The sequence below is a fragment of the Trichomycterus rosablanca genome, chromosome 2 (genome assembly GCF_030014385.1).
Source record: "Trichomycterus rosablanca isolate fTriRos1 chromosome 2, fTriRos1.hap1, whole genome shotgun sequence".
Classification (NCBI taxonomy): Eukaryota; Metazoa; Chordata; class Actinopteri; order Siluriformes; family Trichomycteridae; genus Trichomycterus; species Trichomycterus rosablanca.
In genome coordinates, this window is record NC_085989.1 from 48,225,206 (window position 1) to 48,241,590 (window position 16,385).

The 16,385-nt window shown below is 38.9% G+C and overlaps 1 protein-coding gene and 3 long non-coding RNA genes across 4 annotated transcripts; 1 reads left to right on the forward strand and 3 right to left on the reverse strand.

Annotated features, from left to right (window-relative positions):
* Nucleotides 1-4,319: 4,319 nt before the first annotated feature.
* LOC134309251 (uncharacterized) lies at nucleotides 4,320-5,634 on the forward strand. Its single transcript, XR_010011017.1, has 2 exons — nucleotides 4,320-4,380; nucleotides 5,451-5,634. It is a non-coding gene; the product is annotated as an uncharacterized LOC134309251 (long non-coding RNA).
* Nucleotides 5,635-8,147: 2,513 nt separating this feature from the next.
* On the reverse strand, nucleotides 8,148-13,022 carry LOC134301900 (serine/threonine-protein kinase pim-1-like). Its single transcript, XM_062986826.1, has 8 exons — nucleotides 13,013-13,022; nucleotides 12,790-12,887; nucleotides 12,101-12,151; nucleotides 11,633-12,008; nucleotides 11,361-11,537; nucleotides 10,520-10,632; nucleotides 8,791-9,048; nucleotides 8,148-8,313 (listed from the first exon to the last, which is right to left on the reverse strand). The coding sequence occupies exons 1-7, from the start codon at nucleotides 13,020-13,022 to the stop codon at nucleotides 8,977-8,979; spliced, it is 897 nt and encodes a 298-aa protein (XP_062842896.1). The 3' UTR covers nucleotides 8,148-8,313; nucleotides 8,791-8,976.
* Nucleotides 13,023-13,221: 199 nt separating this feature from the next.
* LOC134309252 (uncharacterized) lies at nucleotides 13,222-13,916 on the reverse strand. The gene is made up of 3 exons (XR_010011018.1): nucleotides 13,800-13,916; nucleotides 13,615-13,665; nucleotides 13,222-13,268 (listed from the first exon to the last, which is right to left on the reverse strand). It is a non-coding gene; the product is annotated as an uncharacterized LOC134309252 (long non-coding RNA).
* A 647-nt stretch (nucleotides 13,917-14,563) lies between these two features.
* Nucleotides 14,564-16,158, reverse strand: LOC134309253 (uncharacterized). Its single transcript, XR_010011019.1, has 3 exons — nucleotides 16,114-16,158; nucleotides 15,477-15,577; nucleotides 14,564-14,608 (listed from the first exon to the last, which is right to left on the reverse strand). It is a non-coding gene; the product is annotated as an uncharacterized LOC134309253 (long non-coding RNA).
* Nucleotides 16,159-16,385: the final 227 nt, after the last annotated feature.

Consider the following 16,385-nt stretch of genomic DNA (forward strand, 5'->3'; position numbering starts at 1 on the left):
CCTTCTCGCTGACCACCAGGTCCTACAATAACACCAGTCACCACCCAATGGTAGATAAATATATGCTGCCACTTTGTTCATCGTAGCCATTTCCTCTTGCAGTATCACTGTGTTGATGAGTTTGGTTGGAAGGAACTCCAGTGGTCTGCACAGAGCCCTGACCTGAACAGCTTAGTGATGAATTGACATGTCGACTATGAGCCAGACCATATCATCTAACATGGCTGATCATACAAATGGTCTTCAGAAGTCGAGGTACTGGACCAGAAATCATATAGTTGCCAGTTCAAGCCCCACATCTGCCTCATTGCCACTGCTGGGTCCCTGCAAGGCTTCTAACTCTTAGTTGCTTGGACTGTATACATACGGTCACAACTGTAAGCTGCTCTGGATAAAAAGCATCTGCTAAATGTCATAAATGTAAATAAATGTAAATCTTCACAGACACACTGAAATGTTATAAAAAGCTTTTACAGAAGATTGAAGACCATTACAGCCATTAAAACAAGGTGCTCCATATTTTTAATATCATTATTACTATTACTGTTATTACTATTATTATTATTTTTATTGATGTTATTGTTCTTTTAAGGTAAATACACAGCAATAGTTGTAAATTGTGTGTGTGTGTGTGTGTGTGTGTAGAGATGAATTGTGTGTGGACATCAGTGGTTCTCTCTCTTTTGTAGTAAGTATTTCTTTATCTCTCTGTTCATTGATCACTTGTAAAAGTGTGTGTCTGTGTGTGTGTGTGTGTGTAATGATTGTGTAATGAGTGTGTGTATAATGTAACGTGTTTTAATAATGGTTGTGTTTATTGTGTGTGTGCATAATGATTGAGTAACGCGTGTGTACAATTGGGTAACGTGTGTGTGTGTGTGTGTGTGTGTGTAAGGTGTGTGTATAATTGAGTAACTTGTGTGTGATGGTGTGATGTGTGTGTATAATTGGGTAACGTGTGTGTAATGATTGTGTAATGTGTGTGTATAATTGGGTAACTTGTGTGTATAATTTGGTAACGTGTGTAATGATAGTGTAACGTGTGTAATGATGGTGTAACGTGTGTGTATAATTGGGTAACTTGTGTGTATAATTGGGTAACGTGTGTAATGATGGTGTAACGTGTGTAATGATGGTGTAACGTGTGTGTATAATTGGGTAACTTGTGTGTATAATTGGGTAACGTGTGTAATGATGGTGTAACGTGTGTGTATAATTGGGTAACTTGTGTGTATAATTGGGTAACGTGTGTAATGATGGTGTAACGTGTGTGTATAATTGGGTAACGTGTGTGTGTGTATAATTGGGTAACGTGTGTAAGGTGTGATGACTGTACTGATGTGTGTTTGTGTGTATATATAATGATTGTGTAATGTGTGTGTATAATTGGGTGATGTGTGTAATGTGTGCGTATAACGTGTGATAATTGTGTACTGATGTGTGTGTGACCTGTGTGTGTATAATTGGGCAATGTGTGTGTGTGTGTGTGTGTGTGTGTTATGCGTAAGATGTGATAGTGTACTGACGTGTGTGTAAGGTGTGTTGACTGTGAACTGACGTGTGTGTATAATTAGGTAATGTGTGTGTGTGTGTTGAGTGTTATGTGTGTGTAAGGTGTGTTGACTGTGAACTGACGTGTGTGTGTAATTGGGTATTGTGTGTGTGTTATGTGTGTGTAAGGTGTGATTGTGTATTGACATGTGTGTAAGGTGTGTTGAATGTGAACTGACGTGTGTGTATAATTGGGTAATGTGTGTGTGTGTGTTGAGTGTTATGTGTGTGTAAGGTGTGTTGACTGTGAACTGACGTGTGTGTGTAATTGGGTATTGTGTGTGTGTGTGTGTTATGTGTGTGTAAGGTGTGATTGGGTATTGACATGTGTAAGGTGTGTTGAATGTGAACTGACGTGTGTGTATAATAGGGTAATGTGTGTGTAATGTGTGCGTATAACGTGTGATAATTGTGTACTGACGTGTGTGTGACGTGTGTGTGTATAATTGGGTAATGTGTGTGTGTATAATTGGGTAATGTGTGTGTGTTGTGTGTGTAAGGTGTGATTGTGTACTGACGTGTGTGTAAGGTGTGTTGAATGTGAACTGACGTGTGTGAAGTGTGTGTGTGTAATTGGGTAATGTGTGTGTGTGTAATGTGTGTGTATAACGTGTGATAATTGTGTACTGAAGTGTGTGTGACATGTGTGTGTGTATAATTGGGTAATGTGTGTGTGGGTAGGGCTGGGTATCGCCACTAATTTCCTGGATCGATTCGATTCCGATTCACAAGGTCCCGATTCGATTCGATCTTCGATTTTCGATTTTCGATTTGATTTTCGATTCAATTTCGATTCAACACATTTAGGCATATTTTAGTTACATTAACAGGTTTTGTTTAAATATGTACAGATGTTCAGAGAACGAATGTGAAAATTGTACAAAGAACACTCATTATTAAAAATATTTGTATTTTGTTTACATAAATAATTAATCCAAAACAGAAAACAGTAACATTCATTTTTTATTATTATTTTATATGTCTGACACGCTACAACATTGTAAATGTAAACATACACCTGGCTGTTGAACAGCTTATGCCAAGTTTACACTACACGACACTCTGATTAACACCTGGTCGCTGTAATGTTCACACTACACGACTGATCGGCGATGGGGGGTTTTACACTACACCATCTATCACCAGGGGGAATCACAGGCGAGCTTCTCTGCTCTCCAAAACTACGTTTTGTCACGAAAACACACGTGAGAAGTGATGAAAGGTTTAATGATACCACGTCCAAACATGCACATCAACAAGTAGCGAGAGATGAAAGTTTGTGCGCTGATGAAATAAATGAATCTGAGTGGATTTGGCAACACGAGCATCATGGCTTGTTCTATAGTGAGTTGGAGGTTAATAAATATTTTGTTTTGTAGAGAACGATCAGGTCAGAAATACTGTAAAACTCGCGTGTGCTGATGTATTCTGATAGAAACTATATTGCGCTCCACCACCTGTTTACAACCTCTCCCCTGTGTTTCCCCTCGCTGTTTCTCACATTGACTGAGAGCCGAGTTTTGATCGCAGAGCGAACACCGAGTTCCTCCCGAATCCAGCACCGACCCGTCGCCGAGCGAAAATCAGTGCAAAAAGTTGTGTAGTGGTCATAACCTGAGCTTCTGCCATGCTAAACTGATGTGCAGGTCAGATCTCGTTGCATGAAAAAACACTGGCTGGTCACGAGAAATTAAAGGGGGTAACAGATTTCCGTGTGCACCGTAAAAAGGGGCGTATTTAAAAGATCGATCTCGCGGTTATATGAATCGATATCGGATCGTTCAAATAAAGATCGATTCGAATCGAAAAATCGATTTTATAGACCCACCCCTATGTGTGGGTGTGTGTTATGTGTGTGTAAAGTGTGATTGTGTACTGACGTGTGTGTAAGGTGTGTTGACTGTGAACTGACGTGTGTGTGACGTGTGTGTATAATAGGGTAATGTGTGTGTAATGAGTGCGTATAACGTGTGATAATTGTGTACTGACGTGTGTGTGACGTGTGTGTATAATTGGGTAATGTGTGTGTGTGTGTTATGTGTGTGTGTGTGTTATGTGTGTGTAAGGTGTGATTGTGTACTGACGTGTGTGTATAATTGGGTAATGTGAGTGTGTTGTGTGTTATGTGTGTGTAAGGTGTGATTGTGTACTGACGTGTGTGTATAATTGGGTAATGTGAGTGTGTTGTGTGTTGTGTGTGTGTAAGGTGTGATTGTGTACTGACGTGTGTGTAAGTTGTGTTGACTGTGAACTGACGTGTGTGTGACGTGTGTGTGTGTGTAATTGGGTATTGTGTGTGTGTTGTGTGTTGTGTGTGTGTAAGGTGTGATTGTGTACTGACGTGTGTGTAAGGTGTGTTGAATGTGAACTGACGTGTGTGTATAATTGGGTAATGTGTGTTGTGTGTTATGTGTGTAAGGTGTGTTGACTGTGAACTGACGTGTGTGTATAATTATACACTCTAATAAGTAATGTGTCATTTTTTCTACACAGCTATACTGTGTCCTGCGGTCTGTAACATGTGTTGTGTCATTTCTGGCCACTTTTTACACAGACATGTAAAGTAACTCCAATAGTTAGTCTAAACATTCATGTGTAGAATTGTGAAAAAATACATTGTTTAAAAATATATATTTATTGAATTTTACTTAAATTTGTTGGATAAAATAATGGCATTTCTGACTAGAAACATAGATTATTTCCCATGGAAAATAAATAAATAAATAAAAATATGCGTTAACCAATCACATTTCTCCTATCAAGTATATCTGTGTTTCATGGTTGATTTCCTCTTTTTGGACCATTCTGGAGCAGGACCCGTCCTTACTGGTAAGTTTCAAAAGCAGTGGTGTTTCAAACTAGTATTGAGTGTTTTATTAATGTTTATTTAGTTCATGTTTATCAGTGTTTTGTTGTGTGTTTTATGAAGTCAAGCAAAGCTATAAAAAGTAGGTTTTAACCCTGTGACCTGTTTTAACTTACAATAGACTCACAATTGACTTAGTTAGGTAAAAAAGGAGGCACTGAATTACATTAATATAAACCTAAGTTTGCTTTTCTCTTCCTATTCAGTAATAAATGTTCTGTTAAACCTGACTAGTCTTTCTTTTTATTGGTATTATTTATCGTTAGCTAACTGGCTAACCATTAATTGGACTTTTAGTTTGGTCAAAAAGGCGCCGCAACAGAATGACTGTGGATGAGGTTACCATAGCAACTCTCTGTGTGTTCAGTGTTCTCAGGGTAACTTACTTAACTGAACTATCGGGACTGTGTGGTTACAGTGATTGAGTAACATTATTTCAGTTAAATCTCATTATGAGAAGCGAATTTTAATCATTTTTACATTTTTCTTTAGCTTAGTTTAGCTCAGTTCGTTTTACTGAATCGGTTCTTTTAAATCATCCGTTTAAACGAATCGAAAAACTGAATCGATTGATTCATTAGAGTTTAAAAGGACCTAATGCAGTCGGTTCGGAAGTGCAGAATCGGTTCGGAAGAATCGGTTCTTTAAATCGAATCGTTAGGAACATTGCTCATTGTTATTAGCGTTAAAGCTGGTAGTGGTGGATGTATTTAGGGTAAAGCACAACTCTTCCAAAATACATCATCCGATTTACTTTATTCTGGTAAAGGAAACATTTTAGCTTGTATGCTGTAACTGTAGTTTTCAGGTGACTTGTTTAATATTTGTTAAACAGCTTATGTGAATATTAGAGACATGACAAATTTGGAGGAATATTAGTTGTGTTCGCTGATTACTCATTTGGTTGGTTGACTAATCAAATATTTAATGTTGTAAATGTCTAATTCAGTTAATATTTTGTATTGTGATTACACAAGACTCTCTGAGAGAGAAACACAGTACCTTGTAATGATATTTTTTGTCTTTCTTTTAGGACAGAGAAACAGAGCTTTTACGAGTCATCTTTAAGAATGGAAAAGAAAAGTTCAAGAAAGATATATTTTGTACTTTTACTGTAAAACTGTTTGTAATTTTGTTTTAATGTATTACTTGTCACAAAAAAGAATGGTATTTAAACATTAGTAATATTATACAGTAAAATAAAATGGCTACACGTGTATTCGTCTTTATTTTACCCATTTTCTTGATTACACATAATCAACACACATTGTGTAAGAACAACACATTGTGTGTGTTAATTATCCTGACACGGTGGGTGTGCAAAAACAGGATGACACATTTACTGTGTTTAAATCAACACAGTATGTGTCGTCCCTGAGCACACTCCGTACATGTTAACACATGACTTTTTAGAGTGTAGGTAATGTGTGTGTGTGAGTGTTAGGTGTGTTAGGGGTGATTGTGTACTGACGTGTGTGTATAATTGTGCATGTGTGTGTTGTGTGTAAGGTGTGATTGTGTACTGACGTGTGTCTGTATAAAATGATTGTGTAATCATGTGTAATATGTACAGTGTATCACAAAAGTGAGTACACCCCTCACATTTCTGCAAATATTTTATTATATCTTTTCATGGGACAACACTATAGAAATAAAACTTGGATATAACTTAGAGTAGTCAGTGTACAACTTGTATAGCAGTGTAGATTTACTGTCTTCTGAAAATAACTCAACACACAGCCATTAATGTCTAAATGGCTGGCAACATAAGTGAGTACACCCCACAGTGAACATGTCCAAATTGTGCCCAAAGTGTCAATATTTTGTGTGACCACCATTATTATCCAGCACTGCCTTAACCCTCCTGGGCATGGAATTCACCAGAGCTGCACAGGTTGCTACTGGAATCCTCTTCCACTCCTCCATGATGACATCACGGAGCTGGTGGATGTTAGACACCTTGAACTCCTCCACCTTCCACTTGAGGATGCGCCACAGGTGCTCAATTGGGTTTAGTCCATCCCCTTTACCTTCAGCTTCCTCAGCAAGGCAGTTGTCATCTTGGAGGTTGTGTTTGGGGTCGTTATCCTGTTAGAAAACTGCCATGAGGCCCAGTTTTCGAAGGGAGGGGATCATGCTCTGTTTCAGAATGTCACAGTACATGTTGGAATTCATGTTTCCCTCAATGAACTGCAGCTCCCCAGTGCCAGCAACACTCATGCAGCCCAAGACCATGATGCTACCACCACCATGCTTGACTGTAGGCAAGATACAGTTGTCTTGGTACTTCTCACCAGGGCGCCGCCACACATGCTGGACACCATCTGAGCCAAACAAGTTTATCTTGGTCTCGTCAGACCACAGGGCATTCCAGTAATCCATGTTCTTGGACTGCTTGTCTTCAGCAAACTGTTTGCTGGCTTTCTTGTGCGTCAGCTTCCTTATGGGATGACGACCATGCAGACCGAGTTGATGCAGTGTGCGGCGTATGGTCTGAGCACTGACAGGCTGACCTCCCACGTCTTCAACCTCTGCAGCAATGCTGGCAGCACTCATGTGTCTATTTTTTAAAGCCAACCTCTATATATGACGCCGAACATGTGGACTCAACTTCTTTGGTCGACCCTGGCGAAGCCTGTTCCGAGTGGAACCTGTCCTGGAAAACCGCTGTATGACCTTGGCCACCATGCTGTAGCTCAGTTTCAGGGTGTTAGCAATCTTCTTATAGCCCAGGCCATCTTTGTGGAGAGCAACAATTCTATTTCTCACATCCTCAGAGAGTTCTTTGCCATGAGGTGCCATGTTGAATATCCAGTGGCCAGTATGAGAGAATTGTACCCAAAACACCAAATTTAACAGCCCTGCTCCCCATTTACACCTGGGACCTTGACACATGACACCAGGGAGGGACAACGACACATTTGGGCACAATTTGGACATGTTCACTGTGGGGTGTACTCACTTATGTTGCCAGCTATTTAGACATTAATGGCTGTGTGTTAAGTTATTTTCAGAAGACAGTAAATCTACACTGCTATACAAGCTGTACACTGACTACTCTAAGTTATATCCAAGTTTCATGTCTATAGTGTTGTCCCATGAAAAGATATAATGAAATATTTGCAGAAATGTGAGGGGTGTACTCACTTTTGTGATACACTGTATATGTGTGTAATGTGTAATGATTGTGTACTGAGGTGTGTGTGTTTGTAATGGTTGTGTTTAGTGTGTGAATAATTGGATTGTTGGATTGTCTACACTGAAAGTTTTAGTGCACATCTAAACCCTGTTTTACGGTACTGGTCACACTGTCTATACTGAAATCAGACCATTCTGTGATGAGACTCAATGATAGGAGGTCACAGATGGTCACCATCCGATCTTCCATGAATAAGGGAATAAACTTCCAAACTCCAGATAAAAAGCTTTAAGAGACATATCCAGGACGACCTGCAGATATAATTGCACCCAAAAAGGTGTTTTATAGGTACTGAGTAAAGGGTGTAAATATTGTATTTGGACTTTTGGGAGGAAACCCATGCAGACACAGGGAAAACATGCAATCTCCACACAGAAACGACCCTGGCCGTCTAGCCGGGGAATCAAACCCGGTCCTTTCTTGCTGTGAGGTAGCAGTGCTACCCAGATTTAGATTGTTATGGAACGTTTAATTCATGACGTCATTATGATTGACCAATCAGTTTTACCTAAAGTAATAACACACAAACAATTACATAGTTCATGTCTTTATTATACAATGTGATTATTTACAGTCGAGCTTTTTACTGGTAAAACTAACATAATAACATATATCCTAAAGCTGCTGATAACAAGTTGCATAATGGTAAGAAGGTCTCCTCAGTCTCCTCAGCTTTCAAAGAGAGATGCTTGTTCACCTGCAAATAATAGTAAAAAAAAAAAAAAGAAAAGAAATACCATTATACACAATCCAGCCCAGTAAGTGTGGAAAATATTCATTTAAAGAAAATTTACTGTTACGGTATTTTTTCATGTCCAGGAGATCCTGTAAATACTGATTTCAAAATATAAAGAAGCATTAAATGAATTACACCAGGCTGTGTTTTTATTTATGTTTGTTTTTTATACATCACCTGACTTAATGCTTCTACATACGAGTACAGTGGAGTTTACAGTGATCGGTGAGCTGGATCCGATTCATCAAACCCATCGTACACCTGCTAACATCATACACACTACAACAAGATCTAGCGGTGTCCCTAACACACCGTCATAATGCAGTATATGTATAATTTACGTAGATTTAGTCTTTACCCCTAAATCCAGTACTCATGTTTATCTAATTCTGTATAACAGGATCATATTGAACTGGTTCTTCTTAAACGCCTACTTACCTACTGCCAGTGTTCTTGAATCACATTCTGCGCTTAGATCTTCTTTTTCCTGGTAAACTAGTAAAAGCTTTATTAGTTTCATTGTTTTTACTGTTACCTGCAACCTCAGGAAACCTGTACAATTATAAATCCTGTACAATTATAAATCCTGTACAATTACAAATCCTGTACAAATAGAAGACAGTTTTATGAGACGTGGTGATTGTTATGATTGTTACTGCTCTGCTCACTCATCTGCGTCTCAAGATCTACATCTGTCTGTAAAATAAAGAAGACAAGAAGATAAAAATATCAACACAGAGGGTTATATACAGAAGTGTATTACTGCCACACAAATAAAAAAAAAAGCCGTCAGTATGTCGTTATAACGAGAAAAGGGTCTCGTTAAAATGAGAATAGTGCAGACATTTAAGATGCTGTAGCTTGTAACCATGAAGATTCTCCATTATGATTAGTGCAATGTCTAAGATATCTGACCGGTTTTCACGTCTATATAAAGACTGAGATTTAAGAATCCTTCGCAGTGTTCGAATACTAATAAAAATACCATCTCAGTGACACCAAAATTTCACTGTGGCTTAAGCCAAGCATGAAGTAAAATTTGATTAATTCAGTCAACTGCGCCATCAAATACACAAAAGACCATAGACGTATTTCCTGTGATTGTGATATACAGTGGACCCTTGACTTACGAATTTAATTGATTTTGAAGGGTTGTTCTTAAGTTAATGTTCATTAGTTAAACTTATTTTTCCCATAAGAAATAATTAATAGTATTAATCCGTTTGTCTTTTTTGTTATAAATACAAGTATATTTTCCCTTAAATCTTAAATTATAGAATAGATAATACTGTAATAAACAATAATAAACAACAATACACAGTAGTACTGTACATAAACACACATCACATTTCAGTACAGTACGTGTGCTGTATCATACACCATAATACATTTCCTTCTTTTATAAAATGTATCTACCAGAAACAACAATAACTCTCATATTTCTCTATTATTTTCTTTCTTTATTTCAGTAGTGTTGTATTTTGTAAGTGTAATTGCACGAAAGAAAGAATACTTTACTCAGCGATTTCCTTCTTCTCTCTCACTCACTGTTCCCTCTGTCTGATACACAGTGACAGCTACTGGCAGGAGTAATTATACAACAACAAATAGTAATAGATTTGTTCATTTTCTCACCACTGCACTTCCTCTGCACCTTCTTTGGGGACATTTTAATATTGAATTTTACAAAATATAAAGAAAACACCGAAAAAACACCGTCCGCTGTCCGAATGTTCACTCACTGTATATATATATATATAGAGAGAGAGAGAGAGAGAGAGAGATGGTCGGAGTCAACTTGTTCGTGATGTCACGTGTTTCGCGAATTGCGGTTATTAATCCGAAATTTGTTCGTACGTTAAGTTGAAACAGATCGTTCGTAACCCGAAATGTTCGTATGGTAAACGGTTCGTAACTCAAGGTTCTACTGTACGTTGTTTTAACAGATCCTTTTCTCAATTATAACAACATACTAACGGCTTTTTTTTCATCTGTGTGGCAGCAATACTGTACTTATACAGTACAATGAAACGAATGCTTGATAAGTTTACATTTTAACATTGGAACCTGTACTTTTGTAATATTGTAATATAATCCGTGAGATCTAGGCAACATTACTGTAACGTCTCTTAGCTAATGATCTCTGTTTTATTTTATTTGGACTAACCTGGACTTGATATTCATGTTCCTTTTCAAACCACTCGTCCTGAAGGATCTCTTCCAGGCTTGGACGCTTACTGGGATTTTTCTGAAGGCATTTTTCAATCAGATTACTGCAGGCTGTGAGTGCAATAATAATTCAATTTGTTACTTTAACCAAGAAAATAATGTTCAAAAATTATTTATTTGCATTTCTTAGTTTCTTGGGACTAAACCAACAACAAACAATGAATATTTCTACTAGTGCACACAGTATTTTTAATGAGCCTCGACCAAACAAGATGATCACGAATATGATTTTTTTCATGGATGATTTGTGTAAGTTAACATATAGGTTTAAAAGTCGACACGGCCCAAACAAGATTTTTTAAATACAGCTAATTTGTACACAAGTATTTAGACTCAAATGGTCAAGTAGACAAATCAGGGGTTAATGCATTTTCTGACATAGTATTGACTTATGGGCGGCGCAGTGGCTCGGTGGGTAGCATTGTCATCTCACAGCAAGAAGGTCCTGGGTCCTTTCTGTGCAGTGAGTTTGTATGTTCTCCCCGTGTCTGCGTGGGTTTCCTCGGGGAGCTCCGGTTTCCTCCCACAGTCCAAAAACATGCAGTCAGGTTCATTGGAAACATTGCCATATAGGTGAATGTGTGTGTGTGTGTGCCCTGCAATGGACTGGCACCCCGTCCAGGGTGGTACTGTGTACCTTGCACCCATTGTCCAATTGGATAAGCAGTTAAGAAAGTGAGTGAGTGAGTATTGACTTATACTGCAAATTCAAAATATAGTTTGTGTAAATGTAAGAATATATATATTGTTATGTAAATATTTTGTAAATATTTTCTTACCCTTAGACACACCATGTTTAAAAAACAGACGCCCATCAACAATCTGCTCATTAGTCCAAAAAGGCAAGCGTCCACAAACCAACAGAAACAGCAATACACCTAGACTCCAGATGGCTGCAGGGCAGCCATGATATGCTTCATTTGTAATCCACTCAGGTGGAGCATATAGCCTCGTTCCTACATGAACAGAGAAAAAACACTTAGTAATAAGTTTCTTCCCCTAAAACCGGTTTATCCTGTGCTGTAAACGTTCACCCCTAATGTGTACTTACCTGCAAATGTTTTGTAGGGAGTTTCCTTGAGAAGGTCACCGCAGCCGAAGTCTATCAGCTTGACCTCTAGAGTATCAGTGTTTATAAGGACGTTCTGAAGCTTGATGTCCCTATGTAAGACCCCACGATCATGGCAGTGACGTGTAGCCAGAACCACCTGCCACATGATGTGTCGAGCGAGCTCCATACTCAGTTTGTCTTTACTGGTTACTAAGTGTAAGAGGTCTTTGCAGGGAACGGGTCGCTCCAGAATCAGGATGTATTGCTGAGGCGTGTCAAACCACTCCAGAAGCTTTAGCACGTGTGGACTGCAAGGCGGCCTGGACACCATCTGCATCAATGCCACCTCTACAGGAAGCGAGTCCGTCTCCTCGGGCTAATAGTATAAGAGACGAGGTGAGTAAGAGTTTTAGAGTCGATAGATTTAACCTTAGATAAGCAGGCAGGTAAACTGAAAATGTCACTTACAATAGTGGTAAATCGTTGGTAGTGAGTCTTCGACACATATTTGATGGCAACCTATACACACAAGTAAAAATATTAGTAGATTTTTAATACAAGTGTTATTGTAATGTACTCATCCTCACCAAACAAATCAAATCATGTCTTTTTTTATATTTTGTTTATGCACTTTTCTCCCGTTTTTCTCCCTTTTTATCACGTCCAATTGCCCGATTGCATCATGCTTCCACTCCACCAATGCCGATCCCTGGCTCTGATTGAGGAGAACGAAGCTAACCCACGCCCCCTCCGACACGTGGGCAGCATGCCGTATGCATCTTATCACCTACACTTTGACGAGTGCAGTGCAGCTCAGCGGTGTGTACGGAGAGCGTAAACAACTCCATGAATCAGTGCTCATGTGTTCCAAAGTGCAGTCGTGGGTCAGTCCTGTATAAACCAATCAGAGCTTCCGAATTCAGATTTTGGGCAGAATTTCAGTTGTTCTTCTAATCCAAAGCAATAAATAAAATAAAAACTCTCTCTTGATTGGTTGTAGAGGTATAAGTGACAGTTTAGTGAACGAATTACCAGTTTTAGCTTTTTACCACGAAAGCCGAATAACCTTTATAATGTAAATGCACATATACTGTCAGAAGCTTGAAGAAGTTTGAAGATTGTATTGATATGATAAAAACAGTACATCTGATACTCACCTGCTTCCCATCTGCCTTACAAACTCCTTCATAGACCGAACCACAGCCTCCTTTTCCCAGCAGCTTATACTTAGTGCTATACTGGCTATCAAAACTCTCTGTGAATGATTTATTTGATAGAAGTTATGTTTAGTAAATAATATCATTTATATCAGGCAAAGATTTAGCTCTATATTACTAAAGCCTGTCAGCAATATATAACGTGTTTATATGCTAATATGACCAAAATTCATGTTGGAACAAGATAGGGCTAAATAGGGTTAAAACATATGAATCATATTAGAGAATTAATAGCAATGGATGTGCATGAAACACTAAACAAACTCAATTATGAAACCTCACCAGTTTACCCACATGAAAGAAAACATGTAACAGGGATTAGTGGAGATGTGGCTGACCTTTGTGGTTCAGGTTGTTTAGGTTTGTGCTGGTGGTCATTTCCTCTTGGCGTCCTTCGTTGTCGATTTTTCCTTCAGCATCTTTAACACACACACCTTTTCTATTAGTATCAGCAATCATGTATTATATATACCAATTACAAGTCATTGTCTAAGGGTTAAGCATGCAGTCAGTATTTCACTGCTAATATAACATATACACACCTACGCTTTGTAGGTCTCAAAAATATATTATGCCAGTTAAAGACACTAAAGTTGTCCTGGCTTATTGACTACATTTGTGTAAATGTATAATTATGATTTTAAAAATGTGAGAGAGGAGTTTAAATAAAGAAAAAAACATTAACACAAGCCCATAGAGAGCTGGGTATGTGAAAAACACCGGCATAATAGGTGATGCTGGTAGCATGGATCTTGCTGTACTTACCATTGTTCTCATCAGCAGCATCACAGATAACTTTTCCAAGACTGGCCATAGCTACATAGGTCAAAGATTGAAAGGATGCAGGGTTAAAAGAAAGAAAAGCCAAAAAGTTAGATTTCTGATGGAGTAAAAATTAGTTCTTAATAGTCTGCTCAGATTGTTGGACTGAAATGTGATTTTGAAGGTACCTGGAGGTTTAGATGATGCTTGTGGTTGGTGGGAGTCTTCCAAGACCTCCAACTTAATTTCTCCATTCGATACGATTTGAATGGAATTTGACTCCAAACAAACTTCGCACCCTTCTGATTTCTGTCAAACACATTAAACTAGTGTTAAATACTCACTCACTCAATCACTTACTCGCTTACTCACTTAACCATTTATCCAATTTGGGTCACTGGGGGTGCTAGAGCCTTTACTAGCTTTTCAATGGGCGCAATGCACACAGTAACACTGCCAGTCCATCGCAGGGCAGACACACACACACACACACACACACACACACACACACACACATACATACACAAACCCAATTCAGTGTCTACAATTAATCTGACTGCATGTTTTTGGACTGTGGGAGGAAACCGGAGCTCACAGAGGAAACCCACATCGACACAGGGAGAACATGCTAATTCGGCACAGAAAGGACCAGGACCGCCCCACCTGGGGATCAAACCCAGGACCTTCTCGCTGTGAGGGGACAGTGCTACAGATAACAACAGTGGCAAGAATAATATTCCCTTGCAAGAGGAGCAAGACTTAATCTCAGACCCATCCTTCTTAGAGGCGTCTTTCTGGACATTATGTTGTGTCATTTTTTATTCTTATATAATTATAATTATTTACCATATTTGTGTAAATCTAAAAGTTGTGTGTATGTTGACTTAAAAAAAAATGTACCTCAGTCTCTTCTGTTCTTTCAATATGAGCCACATTACGAATGGCTTCAATCCAAGCCTGTCTGCTCGCCTCTGAATCGGCCTGAAACGTACGACTCCTGGACACACGTAGTGATATAAGCGTATCATATAGAATGCAAACTTACATATTAACACTAACAGATAACACATACTGTACCCGAGATACCGCTAATGGTTACGTCATGTTTAGATAAGTGGGATAGCTCAAATGCTGCATAAATGCATCTGCATATTACACAAAAACGCAGCAGACTAGACGGGTGGGTGGAAAGGGTGTTGGACAGTTTAAGCAGAGCCCCGGTGTTGCTACTGTGGTGCTATATGGCAGCTCCATGACATTACATCAGTTCACAAGTTCAGGGCAAACACAGTCATGGACAATTTTGTATCTCCAATTCACCTCAGTACACGTCTTTGGACTGTGGGAGGAGACCAGAGCTCCCGGAGGAAATCCATGCAGCCACGGGGAGAACATGCAAACTCCCTACAGAAAGGACCCGGACGGCTCCACCTGAGGATCAAACCCAGGAGCTACCAGAAGCTACGTACCTTCTCGCTGTAAGCGACTAGCTTGAGCTAGCTTAAAAGGTCAGTTAAGGTACTGGACTATTAATCAAAAGTTAGCTGGTTTAAGCCCCATCACTGCCAGGTTGCTACTGTTGGGCCCTTGAGCAAGGCCCTTAACCTTCAATTGCTTAGACAATATACTGTCGCAGTACTGTAAGTCGCTTTAAATAAAAGCGTCTGCTAAATGCAGATAATGTAAACGTGAAACGCTTTGTTTGATTTACTTGGTCTGGGTCGGTTTAGCTGCTCTCACAGCCACCCTGACAAGCTTAAACCGGCTTTTTTGACTTGCTATATTTTCCACAGCTAGGGAAAGCTGATTTATAAATAACAGAATATAATAAAGTTTAATTATGATTATTTTAAAACTGGACTTACTTTGTTGGTGAAACCACCTGAAAACAGAAGCGGCGCCTGACGTCCTCACAGCATTGGACTGAACACAGCTGCAGATCTTCCATCAGAACTGTGAGGTTACGCTGGGAAAAAACACATCAGATTGGAAATCAAGCCAGTAAAATCAAGCACAGATGAAACAAGCAGCAAAAATGTTTGTTTGTTTGGATGTTAATGTCATAGTTTTACACACTTTGGTTACATTCATGACAGGAACGGTAGTTACTCATTACACAAGGTTATATCAAACACAATCATGGACGATTTAGTGTTTCCAATTCACCTCACTTGTCTTTGTACTCTAGGGGAAACCGGAGCTCCCAGAGGAATTCCACGCAAACACGGGGAGAACATACAAACTCCACACAGAATGAACTCAGACCGCCCCACCTGGGGATCGAACCCAGGACATTCTTGCTGTGAGGCGTCAGTGCTGCCCACTGAGCCACCGTGCCGCCCCCAGCAAAACTTGTGAACTCATAAACCTTGTGTAACCAGTAACTACTGTTCCTGTCATGAATGTAACCAAAGTGTGTAAAACGATATTAAAATCCTAATAAATAAATAAATAAGGCTGCTCAGAGAGCTGATCTCAGTGTAGAACTGCCATGTGACTAACCTTAAACCTTTTCTCGTACAACAGCTGATTATTCTGGATAATAAAGAACCGCCTGCAGAGAAAAACACAGAAATGAAACATTTTTATTATTATTTTATTGTTTTGAGTGCATTTGTGATAGTTTTTATTGTGTATTTAAATAACCAGGTTTGTTTAACGCTTTAAATAGATGTGATCAATTCTAATCCATGCCTGTATGAGATGATTAAAGAGGAATCTTTATACACGGACTAGGCATAACATTATGACTAATATATATATATATAATATCC

Excerpts from the sequence above, each read along its gene's own strand:
- LOC134301900 (XM_062986826.1), bottom strand. Across the intron at positions 12,152-12,789 it reads GTAAGGCAGATGGGAAGCAG|GTTGCCATCAAATATGTGTC; the intron begins GTGAGTATCAGA and ends TTGTGTGTATAG. Across the intron at positions 10,633-11,360 it reads TAAACATGGTGTGTCTAAGG|CCTGCAGTAATCTGATTGAA; the intron begins GTAAGAAAATAT and ends TTGCACTCACAG.